The 18,452-nt window shown below is 28.5% G+C and overlaps 1 protein-coding gene across 1 annotated transcript in view; it reads left to right on the plus strand.

The window, feature by feature from the left end:
- Window positions 1-18,452, plus strand: part of Eip74EF (Ecdysone-induced protein E74) — a gene marked incomplete in the record, with an annotated part of 327,885 nt that overhangs the window by 262,315 nt on the left and 47,118 nt on the right. Inside the window, 1 exon segment of the mRNA XM_067051390.1 lies at window positions 6,646-6,693. Coding sequence (XP_066907491.1) covers window positions 6,646-6,693 — 48 coding nt within the window.

An 18,452-nucleotide genomic window follows, 5' to 3' on the forward strand; every position in this document is an offset into this window, starting at 1 on the left:
AGTGTTTTGAAACAATTGAGCAAAAAATAATATTTTATTATACTTAAAATAATGAAAAAATAATTTGAAGAAAAATAAAATAATAAATAATAGAAATACATCATGAGCCATGTATTTCTTTTCTGGCTTCAGTCTTCGAAGTGAAGTTGGATTGCCTAGGTTGAACTAACGAGTACTAACCAGTGTAGTTTGGATGCCAAAAAATGTATAAATAACAAATATTCAAAGTTTTAATTTTTACGCGCTAAACTCTGAGAAAAAAAGGTAAGATCAGATAAATCAAAACCAGGGACAGTACATCTCAAACCAACATTAAAAAAAAAAACCAAATAACAATACATCAATTCAAACTAATTCAAAGCAGTGGCTGGGTCTATGTTCAACTCAATTGGACAATTAGCTAAGTCATTTTTAGCTGTTGATGTGAGTTGTGCTGCCTGTGCTCTGAATTTATTCTATCTTATCTGCCTTTCTTATTCCTCATGATGTGTGTATTTGCTAACGTTGAGTGGTGAATTATTTTGGGGGATTTGGGACACTTTGAGTTTTTTGTCTCTTTAATTTTCTAAATATAATATATGTTTTATTATAATGTGGTATGCTGCTCAAATGTGGAAAATAGTTACTTTCTGAAAAATAACAGTTGGATAGCATTTTCAAAAGTCAAGGAGTATCGTCAGTAATAGAATGGGAAAAAAGATTAGGGACTTTTGTCCCCCTTAGATTTGTATGGCTTTTGAATTCTACTTCGGAGAATGTCTCCAATAAAAGAGGTATACATAATTTTATTCTTGACATAAGAAGGATTGGATTAAAAATAAATTGTATGGCTTCTTGGATCCACAAATCCTTGTTATAGTCATGTGGATTCGCTGTTTGCAACGAATTATAAGTTTAGAAGGTTTGACTAACGAATGTTGAAGTAATTTGATTGACGAACAGATTCTTAATGGTAGCATGTTAGTCCAATTGGCGAAAGCTTAACTGGTCTGCTATTTTATGTTTGAAGAGCTTGAGGTTATGTTTTTAGAATCTTACAATAATATATTAATGATATTTACTAAATGTATTATTAAATTCAGTAAATATCATATTTAACCAGGCAAGATACAATTAATTATAATTCGAAATTGGCCAATCTTCCTCTAATCGGTTTTGAATTGAGTGAGCTCTCTCCCGCTATGGATCCTTTAGCCAACAGACACGGATCATAGTACGGGCTCGGGTTTCACTTGCCACCGTATTTGTGTGTGCGTGCATAAAGGAGTATAATGGAGAAAGAAAGAAATCTCGGAATGGGCGATGAGTGGGTCCGAGGGGGCCGGGAAGAGGAGACGGTAGAACACAAAAGGAGTTATGTTAATGCAAATATAAATCAGACAGGTGACAACATTAGCGAGGGGTATGACCATGGGCCAGGTAGGAGCTCCTTTGTTCCAGCTGTCAGCGGTCGCTTTAATTACCCCAGCAAAACCAAACAACAAACAAGATTAGGAACCCCTCATTGTCGGCAAAGGGTGTTTCTTACGAGGATCATAACCGTCCGGCTAGCCGGTTTGGGAATCTCTTGGTCCAGGCAACGCGGTGGCTTTGGCTGTACCTTCATTAGCAATAGCCGAAACACTTTTTGGACTAAGATTGAAATAAATATACTACAAAAACATGGAAATTATTCGAAAAATCCAAAGAAAAGCCAGCAAACAACCTACAAGCAAGGCTTCGTTGTGTCATGCATCGTCAGGACAGGAATAAACAAGAATGAACCAGCGAAAGCACACCTCATTTCAACAATCTAAAAAAGACTAAATTGGGATAGAATATCACTCCAAGACTACTTAACTTCAATTCAAAATTTCATATCTATATTTATTTTTGTATCCAACAGAATTTTATGTATAATTAATAACATACTCGGAATAATGTATTCATTCGGTTACTGATTTTCTTTTCTAATGTGGATATGAGTACATTTATATGTTTATTCCATTTTCTGCCCAAACAATACTTTTTATTCAAATTAATTCAAATACTCGCGCAAGTTTAGCATAGGCCAAAGAAGAGGCTAGTTGTCGGAGGTCATCACCTTCTCTCCCAATTCGTCACGCAGTAAAAATATTATAAATAAGAAGAAATATTTCTTAACTTAAAAAAAATATACAAAATAATTAAATTAAGATTGTGCCATAAGGACTAGATTGTAACCAACAATATTTTCCTAAGTTGTTTTATATGTGCAATGCATTAGGTTTGGTGCTTGCGACATCAAAAAAGGTTAAGGTGCAGTGTCGTAGAATCGTCTCCATTGCAACTTTCTATCTTAAAGTGAAAGAAAAACTGATGACATTGCGGCACACACACTTTCATTGCTAACCTCAATGCACTCGAGTGCATTCTTTCCTTCGGATCTCTGCTGCGCTTTCCAAGTATTAGGAAAACTCTCAATATACTATTTATTTCTTTATATCTTTAATTCAAAAATCTCTTTATTTAGTTCATTAAGTTGTTTGTTATATGAAAGCAGTTTATCACTAATTAATCTTTATTTTTTTTAGTTTTCTGAGCGGTTATTAGTCTTTTTACCTCATTTCTTTATTTTTAACAATTATAAATCAATAAAATCATCCTTTCGACGCGTCCATTTACAACAATATACGCTGTTGAAGGGTATATTATAAATCTAAATTAACTATGAAATTTAAAATAATATATAAATATTGGAAGAAGATAGTTATAAACTTGACCGTATAAAGTAGATTGACTACATAAGTAGTCAAAATTGATGACTTATAGCCGTAGTTGGGGGAATAAAAAATTGCGGCTGTTTCAAAACGTCACAAAATATTAATTTTTCATTCCAGCTCCATATCTTTTAAATTAAAAAAAAAAAATTAGTAGTACATAATTTAAAGTTGAATACATTTTCTAAAATACGAACCTAATTTAGTTTTTTACATTCAATTGTTCCCAAGACATAACATAAAGAGATTTGTTAGAGCTCACATTATAGAAAATTTACTGTGCTTCAAATAATGTGCTATGAAGTTTTTATAGTGTTGTAGGTAGTTTTAACTATATGAAACCCCCAATGAAAAATAAGTGAAAATTATAGATTTTTCTTGAAAAAATAAATTTTATCTTTGCTTGAAATAACTCAAAAATAAATTATGGAAAAGCCACATTTTGTTGTTCCCCTTTAGCATGGTTAACAGATTCATCAATTTGTATTCTTAGCTGTATATAGATTTGATTAGAGTAATAAAAAATTGGAGTGAAATAATTTATGTTTGATCCTCTTTGGGCGCTTGTACTATTCCGATGCCGTCCATTTCACCTGCGAATGATGATCTTACTGCTTAACACTCTTCCATCCTCGGACGGTTGCGTTATAGATATAGTTCGACTGGACTCAAGAACTAGACGATAGAGATATCTTTAGCCCAGTTTCACAATGTGAAGAAGGAACCTATATCCCACGGTTATAAATACTCAGCTCCAGATAGGTCTACTCACACTCCTCTAATTGGTCCTTCTCGTTGGTATATTTTATTTATTGCTTTCCGTTCCGCCTCGTTTCGTTCGTGTCATATCGTTTGTCATCAGTAGTTAAACTTTTTGATCTGGATAATGGAGGAATTTTTTAAAAAGATAATAAGGACTGATGGCGATTTTCAAAACTATCAGCATTGAACCTCCTGACACACTAACCGTTATTATTTTCAGCATTTACTTAAAATTGAACTAAAAAAGAATAATTCTAAATCTAGAATAATTAATTTTGTAATTAAATTTAATTTAAATGAATCATAATCATGACTATATATGTGGTGTGATCTTGTCCAACTGAATACCTTGTTTTAAAAATTATGATACGGGAATCAGAATAAACACTGAAAATCAGAGAACTGCAGTAGTTCAGAATATTTATTAAAGTAAAAACCAAATAAAATGTAATATTGTAATTACATTATTTTAATAAACATTTATTATTAATTACGGAAAGTATGTACAAAATCAGACATACAACTTTCTTTGTTTGAAGTATTTTGTGTGTGAGCAGTATTGCTCATTAAATAAAAAAAAAATTTACGTTTATAAGATTTAATACATAATATAAAAGGGTTCTTAATTTTTAAACAAATACTTTGGGGAAAAGTGTTCATTGCAATTAAGAAAAACTACTTTTCTGTATGATTTGTACTATTATAGCTGAGATAAAATTTACTAAATGCATCATAATGTACAGTTGTAAATAGCAATAAATATATTTTTAAAATATTTAATTTGTGAATATTCTTGGAAAACTCCTGGCAAAGTTTTGTGAATGTAGATGGTAACGTCTTCAATACGGCACCTAAAGTTCCCACGGTGCTTTGAGAAATTGATATTTCGTGAAAAATTCACTAAAGAGCAGAGTAAAAAATATTACCAAAAGGAACCCGTTCTCCCGCTTGTCACATTTATTTTTTTAGTTAAAACTGCCAAGTGTCTACTATTGGGTTATTTCTCAAAAAATGTTCTCAACTTATATATTTTTTATCATCATTGAATTTCCGATTATTTTTTTTCATTCAAAATCTATTTTTGGAATTTTCTTAATGTCTGAACTGATAATAGTCAGTCCATTTTTTACATGATTCTAAAAATCGAAGACATTTTTTATGCGAAATCTGACCCACTTTGGAAGGTGATGAAATACGTTGTACCATGATTTTTTGGAAATGTTATAAAGAATTTGTACACTGTAGGTTGATAAAAAGTTGAAAATATATAGTATTCAGAAGGGTTTTTTAACAAACGTTTTTTTACTTTAAAATTTATTCCAAGATTTCGGTCATAGTGAAATTAAAATACTCTACTTTTTTCCTTTTTTTTTTGCCTTTCCTTTTTCTTTTTCTTTATTTTTTTTACACTATAGCTGAATGCCTTTTTTAAAAAGGTACCTGTAAAGACCTAATAGTTCGAGGAATCACTCGTAGAGCAGAACTGGGTCACTTACACTGGGCGCTTCGGACTCTCCTACTTGGAGCAAGAAAGTTGATCGTTTTCTCCTTCTGTTATTGACTCCATCTTCGGCTTGGCCACTTTTACCGTCGCCTTCCCTTTGCTGCCTTCGCGGAAAACCAGTTTTTGTCCGGTCCGGTCCGGCTGCAAGCTGTGGTAGTCACCATATCCGTCAACTTGTTCCTTTATGGAGCAGCCATTTCTTGTTTATACCTCAACGGGATATTATTATTAGTTTTCACCATTATAATCGTGAATGTGAGAGTTAAATTGAAAAAAATCTTTAATGTGTCTAAGTAGGTCGCATGAAAACAAATTTTTAGTGCATCTGAAAACTGAATACTGTTAATATTCAACAAAGAATACCATGCAATAATTTCAAATGTGCAACTCGGTTTATCATTATAAACCTTCATCCTCATCCAATTGATACACAATCCTTTAAAACACCTTTTTTTCTACAAAACTTTTATAATTTCGAAATGATACTTGGTAAGACCATTATGAGGTATAAATAAAGTTTCTTTTTAGTAGCGATGTCGACTTAATAACCTCTTCCAGTTCTTCTCCAGCGCACTTAACTATAGAATTTCCAGTGGAAACAAATACTATTAAGAGATTTCCTCAGATGAAAGCTAATCTTAAAAAAATTTTATATAGGCCATTTTTCTCTTTTTTTACACGTCTTAAAGGTCTTAATCGCCGAAAGCTAATAGTTTTTAAAACTTTGCGCCTAAACGGTGCAGAAAATCCAATATAAGGACAAAATCGTTTGAAAAAATCCATTTCCCATAAGAACCCATCATCATAGTTGACACATTTATAATGATTCATTATCATGATGATAGGTATTTGAGGGTATTGACCCCCCCCCCCCAAAAAAAAAGTTAATTGTGGGGCAGCCCAAGATACTCAAATTTTAATGATATTCAAAACTATAGGTAAAGTAAACTAAAACGATTTTATTCTTCAGGATTATTCGTTTTTCACAGTTTTCCCGCAAAACGTAAATAATTGTATGTGGTTTTTGGTTATTAACACTTTTTGTACGCGTTGTATCCGAAAAATCATCGAAATAAACATTTTTAAAAATTGGATTTGAAGATATCTTTTTCCAATAGAAATTCCTTTTGTTTAGAACACTCTGTATAAATAAATCACAAGAATGCATCGGTATTTTTTAATAATTTTACTGAGAAATCACAACGGTTACACCTTTCACTTAGATATTTGTTGGAAAATGTTATTTGATTATTTTTTCTTTTGTCATTTAAAATCTCTTTTATCGTGTTCGTGATTACATGATGTTTTTTCGAGGCTGTTGAATATTAAACTTGTAGAAATAAATATAAAAAATCTTCAATTCATTTTGAAAACGTTCCTCTCTGAACGATTTACTAACCGGATTGCTTTTTAAATTTGGGAGGTGATTTTAAACTTTAAAAATTTCAATTATTCCTGAGAAAAATTTTCCTTTTCTTTTTTTTATGAAATTGTGAAATTCACAATTTTATAATTAAAATATTTGCAATTAACTCAATTACTAAATAAGTAAGTTAATAACTCCCATTCCACTAATTGCTTAAATTATTACTTATTTTTATTATTGACTGATATTAAAATAACATTTTTCCTCTGTTGCAGGCGATGGGCAGTTTTTACTCGTTGAAAGTTCTAGTACCAGACCAAGAGGTAAGTTCATGATATATAATTTGTCATTTAATTCATTCAATTATCAAACAATTAATTAACCCTTTGATGTATGTTAATATATTTAAAATTATCATCTTAGTAGTACCCTGAAGGCAATAATGTCCACCTATAAAACCTGGAATTGGGATTTGATACCGCCATTGTGTATCAATAATAATTATTAATAACAAAAAATAAAAATTTGTTAAAAATCATCATTGTTTTACTTTTTTAAAGTTGTATATTTGCGATAATATGGCTATAAATATTCGAAGATAGTTTATCTTCAAATGGCTTTTAAAAAAAAATCTCTTCTGTGTCTATATGTCGAATCATGGAATTAAATGTAATTTTATTTATTTTTTTGTTAAATTTTACAGTAGTGACATTTAATAAATTTATGATTCCATTGAAAGTGAAAATAACTGAATAATTAAAATATATATGACGTTTGAAAACAACTGATCACAAATTGTTATCGTCAGTCTAATTCAAGACATTATCTTGAAATTACTAATTTATCTATTGTATGTTGCAACTAATACCGTCTGGGAATATGAGATATGTCGACTATTCTTGTCGGGGACATTTACATAAATATGTATTCCAAAATACAAATATATAAATATGTATTCCAAATTCCTATCTCAACTATTTCTGTCTGAGACATTTATATAAATATGTTTTATATAAATGTCTCTACTAATATGTATGAAATATAATAGTAATAGCAGGAAATATATAGTTTTTCTGCTATTTTAATGCACGTCGGTTACTAATAAATATTTTTTCTGCTATTTTAATGCACGTCGGTTACTAATAAATAGTTTTTTCTGCTATTTTAATGCACGTCGGTTACTAATAAATAGTTTTTCTGCTATTTTAATGCATGTCGGTTACTAATAAATATTTTTTCTGCTATTTTAATGTACGTTTGTTACTAATAAATATTTTTTCTGCTATTTTAATGCACGTCGGTTACTAATAAATAGTTTTTTCTGCTATTTTAATGCACGTCGGTTACTAATAAATAGTTTTTCTTCTATTTTAATGCACGTCGGTTACTAATAAATATTTTTTCTGCTATTTTAATGTACGTTGGTTACTAATAAATATTTTTTCTGCTATTGTAACGTACGTTTGTTACTAATAAATATTTTTTCTGCTATTTTAATGTACGTCGGTTACTAATAAATAGTGTTTCTGCTATTTTAATGTACTTTTGTTAATAATAAATTGGTTTTCCTGCAATTTAATGTACGTTGGTTACTAATAAATATTTTTTCTGCTATTTTAATGTACATTTGTTACTAATAAATATTTTTTGCTACTACTTTAATGTGTCCCTTTCTTGATCTTTCTGCTGTATGGATAACATTGAAAATAATATTATGTAAAAAATGATAATTATAGAAATATACATCACAAAAAATGGTCATAGAGAATTCTATAAGTTATAATTTATTTACTTATGGGAATGGGCCTAGTGCATTTTTATATAAAGGATATTTTTATGTACCTTTCTTGATCTTCCGACAATATGGAATATTGAAAACGATAGTATGTAATTGTATGAGATATAACAGTAATAGCACGAAATATATACAACTCTCGGCACATTTATCTTTAATTACTGGATCTAATTTATTATAATTAATAAAGATTTATATTAAAACTAAATATTTATATAAAAACAATATGGGGTTCTATATTAGCACATTTTGCTCTGAACTAGATATAATAATGGCCAATAATCGAAAAGAGAATTTATAATTATCAAGAATATTTATTTTAGTTTCAATCGCTATCCAATGTAGGAATTTTCGTTGTTCCGAGATCCATCCATGATCTCGCAAGCTGCTCCTAGATCCTCCTCCACTTCCACCTCCGCCCCGAAGACACCTGCTTGCCCCCTGCTAGCAGAAGATAGGACGGCCCCTTGACAGTCCTGACCTTGCACTATCGGTTGCGAACAACATCACGTGGTGGGGTCGTTGCCACTCCGCCCTTGGCATTGGGAACATCTCCCCTCCCTCCCCTCCTTCGGCTTTACATAACCCTGTTTACGTCGCCATTATCTCTTCCTCCGCTTGTTATTATTTATCTTGGAGGTTTGCTCTTCCACCTTATTCGGAAGTCAATAGGAGTGTTCGCAATTCAAGTAAAAGGAATGCTCAACGTGTCCGAACGACGCTGAGTCAACATGGCAGGATACGTGAACGTTGCTTTCAATACGGGAAACTTGGCTTTTTTTTTTGTTTTTAATAAATAAACAAAATACTTTTCATTGGGTTTAGGAATAAACTTGATAGATAAATAGCTATGTTAAATAGAAAAAAAAAATAAGTTTCAGGTAACAACTAAATATACACATAGGCTGACATTATTGATTTTTAACTTATTATATTATTTAATTTTTTTTTACTTCACTTTAAATAATTATCATTAGACCACACTGGTGTTCTGTAAAAAGAACATTTGTTGAATTCAACAAATATTTTCGTATGTTGTTATTAGGAAGATAGTCCGGGTGGCGGTCAATAAAGGTTCAAGATAGTAAAAGAAAAATATTAATTGTTAACCAACGTTTCGCCCAACTTTGCAAGGCCTCGTCAGGGCTGTCAGATTGAAACAAAGATGACAACTGAGTGATAAACCTTGGTCAACAATAAAAAACTTCTTATACTATTTTGATACCTTTATTGGCCACCACCCACCCGGACTATCTTCCTACAAACTACTTCATACGGCCAACTATCTTCTTTCAATATGAATCCACAAACACAGTTGCCTGGTTTATTCTGACAGCCCTTACGAAGCCCTGCAGAGTGGGGCGAACCGTTGGTTAACAATAACTAGCTTTCTTTTACTATTTTGACACCTTTATTGACCGCCACCCGGACTATCTTCTACTTCATACGGTAAACTATCTTCTTCCAAAATCAAATAGTTTCGTATATTTTTATGGTATACGTTTTACTGGAATATTCATGGATACTATGCAAAAAAATCAGAAATGATCCAGGTTCTCAAAAATATGAGTATTTTCATCCAAAAGAATTTTTCTAAATATAAACAAACCTTTTTGCTCAGCACCTTATCATAAATTAATTAATTTATTTATTGGAATTTAAGATGTATACCAACTACAGGGCCCCGTTTTATATAAAGTTACCATAATTTTATTTTTGTATATGTATTTTTATATTAATCTTCACTTTGTTTATTTAAGTAATTTTTTAAATTATTATTTAAGTTTTTTTTATTTTTTATTTCTAAATACTAATACCATTATATCACTGATAATCCCATGATATCACTAATAGTCGTCACCATTATAAAACAATAAGTACTAGAGATTGTATTATTGAACTAACACTATTTATTGATAGTATTCCTTTTTTCTGAACGTTATATTATTACTCAAATAATATAATGATTATCATCATATTATAGTTAAAATAAAGCGACTAAAATAATTATAGGACTAAAATTATAACTAAAATACAATATGATAGCTATTAATTTGTTCGATCTACTTATTAGAAAGGTTATTTTAAAAAATAATAATAAGTAATTTTATTCTATGTCTTTATGAACTTTAGAAAAGTATCTAAGGAAAACAAAATATGTTTTTAATAATTCCAATGAAATTTTTATTAGTTTGTTTATGAATTACTCCTGTGTCACGTAACAAAGTAGTGATTAGATCATACCTGGTGACAAATATGTAATTCTACACAGAATCTGTTACCCTTAATTGAAATTACATTGTAATTTTAACATTTTTATTATGTAATTTTTAATAATTTTAACTTACATAGCATCAGATATATAATTATTAATTTTCGGGTAATCCTTAATGTTTCGACATGGTTTTTCTTATTGTTATTACCGTAGCCACCAGACGATGACAGTAATTCGCCGAAATTGCTAGCGAAAAAGCGTCTAGACGATAGAAGTATCGGAGAAGTTACTAGATATTAAAAATAAAGATTAATATAAAAGTGCAAAAATAGATTTTTTCAAATCGGATATAATTTGAAGATTCCAAACCCAAATCCTTGAGCGCATAAAATATTGGTAAAGAAAACAGTTAACATTTCGCCAATTCAAGTATTAGAACAAGATCTCGTATTTGTAGAAAAACACAGCACATCTCAAACCAACTGTACAAAAGGATACAGCCAGAGACAGCACATCACTTTTTGAAATATAAAGAAAAAAAAATTGGAATTCTTACATTTTAACAATCAATATTTCAATTTTACACCAGAAGTTTCACCTTGGTTGATAATGAAATTTTTCGAAAACCTTTTTTAGTTACAAAGTATAATATGATAATTAAATTAAATGAGGCTGTTTCTGTACTAAAATAATTTATTTACATATATCCATGTGTCCTATTTTTATTAATGTAATTATATATTTAACATCATTTACTCAAAAATCAAGAAGGCACGTGTATGAACCTTTGCTATTGAACTGTTCCAAGAAATATTGATTTTACTCTTTTTTTCGATCATTAGTCAAAATTACTTTCCATATCCCAGTTAAAATTCAATTAAATTTATTTAGTATTCTTGGAACAAGTGAAAACCATTTCGACTGAAAAGAAAAATTGTGGAGCCTTTTTCATTTATCTCCCTGGAAAAAGAAAGTACAATTGAAATGAAAAAATATCTGAATTAAAGCAATAATGTTACTGAAAATTCTAGAAACTTTTAATTTATAAAAGGCACGTGGCTACTAACTGGGACCCGAGTTCGAATAAGTTGGGTAAAAATCTGACGGTGGTGCGTGATTCTGACTAAATCACCTCGTTGCACAACCGTTAGTCTAGGAATAGTACTTCCTCATGGATTGTAGTGATACAGGTTTTAATATTAATTTATTAACATTATTCAACTGAACTATAACTAAAAAAGTCAAGATATATTTTTTTATACAAAATAACAACATTCGGATCAAATGCTACCTAACTTAATTCGGGATGGAAATTCATTTATCAATTCCTCGAAATACAAGCTATTTTTTTAATTAAAACTTCGTTTCGTTAAAACTCTTTTTTTTTTTAGAAAATTTTCAGATTTATTTTTTATTTTAAAGCATGTTTTGTTGGGATATTTAACACTAAATTAAAACAGTATGGTCCCCCAACCCTTGGTTTTTGCCCTTGTTTACATAGAGGAGTCAAGTACTTACCGTATAGGGGCTGTTATGGAGATAGGGGTGCTGGACTGTAAAGGAAAATGATGTTTTTTTCTTTACTTTAAATTTTTAAATTAATGTATTTACAATTAAATCAACAATAAATTTGTATTAGATTGATCGAGTTATTTTATAGTACAATAGCGTACGATATTATTATTTTCAATTGTTTAAATAAAAATTTACCAATGAAAATATTAAAAATATTTATAAAAAATAAAATAATTATAACTAAATGGATACTGAGTGTTGAAATTATAATACACAATTATCAGAAAAAATAAAGGCAATTATCAGAAATAATAACAAACATAGAAATATCCATAACTAAAAGTATATATATTTTTAAAAACAATTACAATATTATAATAATATGAAATATATTAGAACATTACTATTTTACCGTATTAAATTAATTGTAGGATGGCGGTCAACAAAGGTACAAAAGTAACATAAAAACCTACTTGTTGGGGACCAACGTTTCGCCCCACTTTGCAGTGCTACATCTTGGCTAAATATAACAAGTTAAAAACATTAAAAACAAAGACTGTATATCGTCTTTTTTTACAACTTTGTGTGTATAATTATAGTCTTATTATATTTTATAATGTTTGTATTTCGATCTAATTTAGCCCAGATGAAAAAGCTCTGCAAAGTGTTGCAAAACGTTGGTGTATAAAAAGTTTTTCTGCCATTTTAATGTACATAGATTACTAATAAATAGCGTTTTCTGCTATTTTAATGTACGTTGGTTACTAATAAATAGCTATTTTAATATACTTTGGTTATCAATAAATAGGGTTTTCTACAATTTAATGTATATTGGTCACTAATAAATAGTTTGTTCTGCTATTTTAATGTACGTTGGTTACTAATAAATAGCTATTTTAATATACTTTGGTTATCAATAAATAGGGTTTTCTACAATTTAATGTATATTGGTTACTAATAAATAGTTTGTTCTGCTATTTTAATGTACGTTTGTTACTAATAAATAATATTTTCTTCTATTTTAATGTACATTGGTTACTAATAAATTTTTTTTTTCTGTTATTTTACCTTCCTCGATCTTCTTGCAGTATGGATATTATTGAAAACAATATTATGTAATAAATGATAATTATAGAAATATAAATCACTAAAATTGGTCATAAGAAATCTATATGTTATAATTTATAACAGTTATCAGATTTTAAAACATGGGAATAGGTCTAATGCATTCATATATATGAAGGATAAAACTTAAACTCAAATAATTTAACGAATTATGTACTGTCTAATAAAATTATTTAAACGATTGAAGAAATTAAAACAATTAATAGTTGAGTTAGAGGAATTTTTTTTTCAAAAATTAAAACAATTAATAGTTGAGTTAGAGGAAAATTTTTTTCAAAAACGTTTAATTTTTATAATACATAAAAATTAAACGATTCTAATGTACCGAGGAATATGTTAGAACTATTATATATGTCACTATTATAGTAAAAATGTATTATTTTGTATTTATATTTAATTTGGTTAACCTAATATTTTGTAATATTATTTCATAATCTTTCAAAAATTATTATTGTTGTTTCAAATTTTATTTGAAATTAAATGAATTATAATAGTAGTATAACTTTAAATTATAAAGTCATATATATTTTCATGCATTATTTATATTTAAGGAGTATTTCTTCTTAACAAAATAATTGATTAAAGAAGTAGAGAATTGAGATGTTTATTCCGTAAATATAGCTCGGTGGTGGATAAAAATATCTCCTTATCAAGACCTCGTGACCTTGTTTCGTGTGCGCACAAAATTTCACCTTTTTCTATGGTTATACAGAGATTATCTTGTATTCCATTTGATTAATACAAAATCAATTAGTTCAGATAGGATAAAAAGTTGTATAAATCAATCGATTTTATCTGTTGTAGAGATGGGTTTTTTAAAAATATATTTCAAGTTTCGATTTCGAAACACTTGGAAGGTAGTGAAATTTATACTTTTAAGCCTTACTTAGGTACAATAGGTTGATTTAAGTGGAACCTCACTTAATCGGCTCTCCGGATTAACCGGTGGCATAAATAAATAAATAAAACAATAAATTTCATAGGACAAAAATAAATAACTGTCTTTGTACAAAATCACGTATTTAATTTTAAAATATTGTATTAAATTGGTTTAATAAATTTAATTTCATCACATATTAATATACACATCATCACATTATAAAGCTTTGTAATTTATTTTAATTTTATCTAATATAAAAATTAATATAATATTGGAGTTCTTTTATTGTTATTTGTTTTTTCATTCAATCCGGATTAACTGGTTTTCTTGCTTAACCGGCAATGTTAATGGAGGATTAAACGGGATTCCACTGTGTACGAAAACCTGTTTTCATCTTTTGCGGAATTTATATATATATATTAAATGTATATTGACAAGTGGTTTTTCATTAAATTTATATCAAAATATTTTAAATAAATAAATGTATAAAATACATAACTTGCTATTTTTATTTTATTTATGGAATGTAGTAGTATGAATGCTTCTAGTTTTTTTTCACATCAGGGAAAACAATTTTTTTAATTATAAAAGAAATTTTTTTTTCTATTGTTAAGTAACGTATGTAAAATTATTAAATATCTATAAAAAAAAATTAAATGATTAGTAAAAAAAAAAAATACTAAGAATTCCTATTACGTTAGAACCTCTCGTCTTTCCGAATTAATCGGGAGTAAAACGAAAATAAACTGGAGAGAAACACTAGTTCGCTTAAATAAAACAAAATAATTGATTTTGTGGTTGCTATTAAACATGTAAATATCGTTCGTACACTTAAATGTATTAAAAGAATTTTTATTTTGAATTACATTAAATTTAACCTAATCATATATATGATAATGTTAAATAATATGCTAATATCATCTACATACTAATTTTAGAGTTTATTCTTTATATATATTCCCGATTAATCGTTCCTCTCTCATAACCGGCAATGTCCTACATAATTAGTAGGGAATGATACTAAATACAATTTGAAAAAGGAATGATGCGATTAAAACGAGAAAAATACACCAAAATGAAAAATATAAGAGGAAAACGCGCCGTTTCAAGAAAACAAAAACAGAAAAAATAGTTGATAGTAAAGAGCAGCTGAAGTTGAAACTGGTTCGAAGCGCAAGCTGTGAGCCTTTGGCACATATTTACAACGTCTTGAGAACTTATTTCAATTCGGCTTTATGTAATATGTATGAGACCATTAGTGTGAGTTTCCTCAGAAATTAATCTATTTGGTTATTTAAAAAAAAAAAAAAAAAATATATAGAATAATAAATGACTGGAATAAAACTATAATTTTGAGATAGTTTGGAGCTGTTCTTAAATCAAAGTATTTATTATATAAAGTAATAAAATTGTTTATTTTTATTTAAATTAAAACATGAAACTAATGTTTTTTTATCCGACGATAAAAATTAATGAGCAGCTATAGTATGTGTTATGCAGTTTATTTTTCTCGAATTAAGTACGAAATATACTTTTTTTGTATTAAATTATATGACATGTTATTTATATTTTTCTTCCTACATTAATTTAAAAAATTGTAATTTTTATTTATTAAAAATTTAATTAACTGATAAATTTCTATATATGTATATAAACTCTGAATTTCTAGTGATTATCATATTTTTTATGTTTTACTATAATCCATAATTTATCAATTATCTTTTGTTTATTTTCCTTTTCTCTCTTAGATGTTGTCACTTTTTTTAACTCTTCTTATCGATCAATATCACTAAATATTAAATATTTATGTTGACCTAAATTACTTATTTAGTTATTTTAATAGATTAGTTAGTAAATGATATTTACAACATCTGTGTAAAGGATGGTTAAAGTTGTTAATCGCACTTCCTATATTGTTCTTTCAAGCATATCTGGAAAAAAAAATTATTCAGTCTGAAGAACCATATCAATATCACTGTGCTATATAAAGTGTTAAACACTTAACCTATTTCGACCATTGTCTGATATGTACTACTTTTATAGCCGTGTAAGAAGATGGTGCGGCTGGCGATCAAAAAAGTACAAAAACAATAGAAAAAAATTATTTATTATTAACTATGAGTAATTAATAATAAATAGTTTTTTCTACTATTTTTGTAATTTTTTTCGTCAGCTACCCAAACCATTAAATCAATTTTTCTAAAGATGGAATATTTATTAAAAAATATAATACTCTATGTAAAATATAATTTTTTGACAAAATTCGACGTACTTCTGGTAGAACAATTTATTGCATTAAAAAACTACGTACTTAAAAATTTAGGAAAATACGGTATGTCATCGTTTAATTCGTGATACCTCATAAGTCCAAAAAAATCTATATACTAAAAGTTTAAATGACATTTTTGATAAGTGAGTTATAATAGTGTAAGATAATTTGTTTACTAAAAGTTTTAAAATTAAATGACAAAATATAATATAATTTGACGAAAATTATAAGACCTTGGCAGAATAGCCTGCAACTATAATAGTTAGATGTGAGGTGTGAATTTTTAGTTAAGATTCCTCTTAAGGATGGACAGGTTGGCCAAAACGTTGGACTTTAAAATATTAATAAAAAGTCTTGGAGGCTTAAATGGATTAAACTTACTTTATCGAAAAAAAAATAATATAAAAATAAATTCACCATAATAGAGACATCTCGATCGAGTATGACTCAATTTGACTTAACCAGATATAATTTCTACTTCAACTAAAATAAAAACTATCGAATGCATTTGATAATAATTTTTTCCTGATAAAAATCTGTTTTAATTCAGTCTACTCGATTGTCCTATTTTTTATCAGAGCCCAGCCCGAACTGTCGTACGATATGTTATCATTATCAGATTTCCTAATCTGTTTATTGTCATAGTAACCGATGTGTGATATTATGCTCTAGTTACTCACAGTTGACAACAATTCTAATGCTATTTCTTACTAACATATTTTCTGCATCCTACATCTGCATAAGTGACGCCAAAGTAATCTATAAAAAAAATCGATGTCTCACTCAGAAGATTTGATTTTTTGTAGGAACATGTTAAAGAGTACACAGACAGTTGGGCAATGTGCCTAAACACTGTCATCGCATGGTTACTGTTGCACGTTGGGTTGTTAGAAAGTGTGTTCCGTCCTCACATACGCTCTAATAAATACACACCTTTCTCCTTTATGAACTCCCTACCAGCCACAGCTCGACAATTATTATATATATAATTTAGATTTTTTTATTCATTTATATATATATGAGGATATAGACTGAAGTCCAACAGAGAAGTTTACAGTGAAACCTCTGATTTGGAAACAGAACACTTAGGTTTTATGAACACATGCAAAGGATGGCCGAGGAGAGATTGAACAAGAAGATTTTCAGCAAGATTATGGGATATAAATTCAATCACGGATACACGGTTTAAATCAAACAGGAAACACAGAGGCTTGGAATTTCACAGAATTTGTGTGAAGATAGAACAGAGTACCGTAAATTCCTGAAACATTTGGTGCTTGTGGTGGACGGTAAAAAACTCCCGTCTAGGAGGACTTGAACGGAAGAAAGGAAGAACAAGTTCAGTGAAGTCCTCAACCAGAGATGGGCAGAGAGGAAGAAATTGAAAAAACCTTCATAGTCGTGTAGTCTTTAAGGGCTGTTTCGCATCAAATAATAAATAATAATAATAATAATATATATATAACGTTTAGATTTCATTCTTTCAAAATAAGCCTACTTTTGGCTAATCGTCGTAGCGATACGAGGAGCTACAGAATATAGATCAGGTCTCGAGGTCATCTTCTGTTCGTGAGACAGTGCTCGTTGTTCTATGGATCTCAACGTTCCTGATTTTCATTTTGACCTAATGAAATTCTGTGAAATATTGTAGCATTCGAAAATTATGTCTACTCTCAGAATATGTTTTTCTATAAATATATATATTATAAAGTCTATTAAAAAAAAAAAAATTAACGATATGAGAAACACTTTATTGAAAAAGTTTTGTTGCCAAACTGCATACAATGTGAACTTAAAACTAGTAAAATAATTGTTTATTGTAAAATTAATTTTAAATACATGATTGTAATTTTTCCATTGTTAGTGTTCACTTTCCTGTATATATAAATATGTTTGGTATCTTTAGTTTTAAAAAAAAAAAAAAAAAAAAAATCATCTCTAATATACATTGTAAAAAAATTAAATACGATATTTATATGAATATATAAATATAGTAAACAAAGTCTCGCACATAGGTAATACTTAATAAAAATCAAAAAAGATAACTCAAATATTTACAGAGATCATATCCTTTGTGTGTGATTACATACATACAGGAAATTAAATATAAATATAAAAATAAAATAAGTAATAAATATAAAAAGTAAAATAAATAATTTTTTTAATATATTTATTTATTGCTATTTACAACTGTAAATTCATACACATAAATCCAATAAATTCGATTTTAGTTTATAATGGAGTGATACAGAACGAGAAACTACCCATTGGTTGAACTCTAAT

This window comes from Halyomorpha halys, unplaced genomic scaffold, assembly GCF_000696795.3.
Source record: "Halyomorpha halys isolate HHAL.00 unplaced genomic scaffold, Hhal_1.1 Scaffold943.1, whole genome shotgun sequence".
In the NCBI taxonomy this organism is placed as follows: domain Eukaryota; kingdom Metazoa; phylum Arthropoda; class Insecta; order Hemiptera; family Pentatomidae; genus Halyomorpha; species Halyomorpha halys.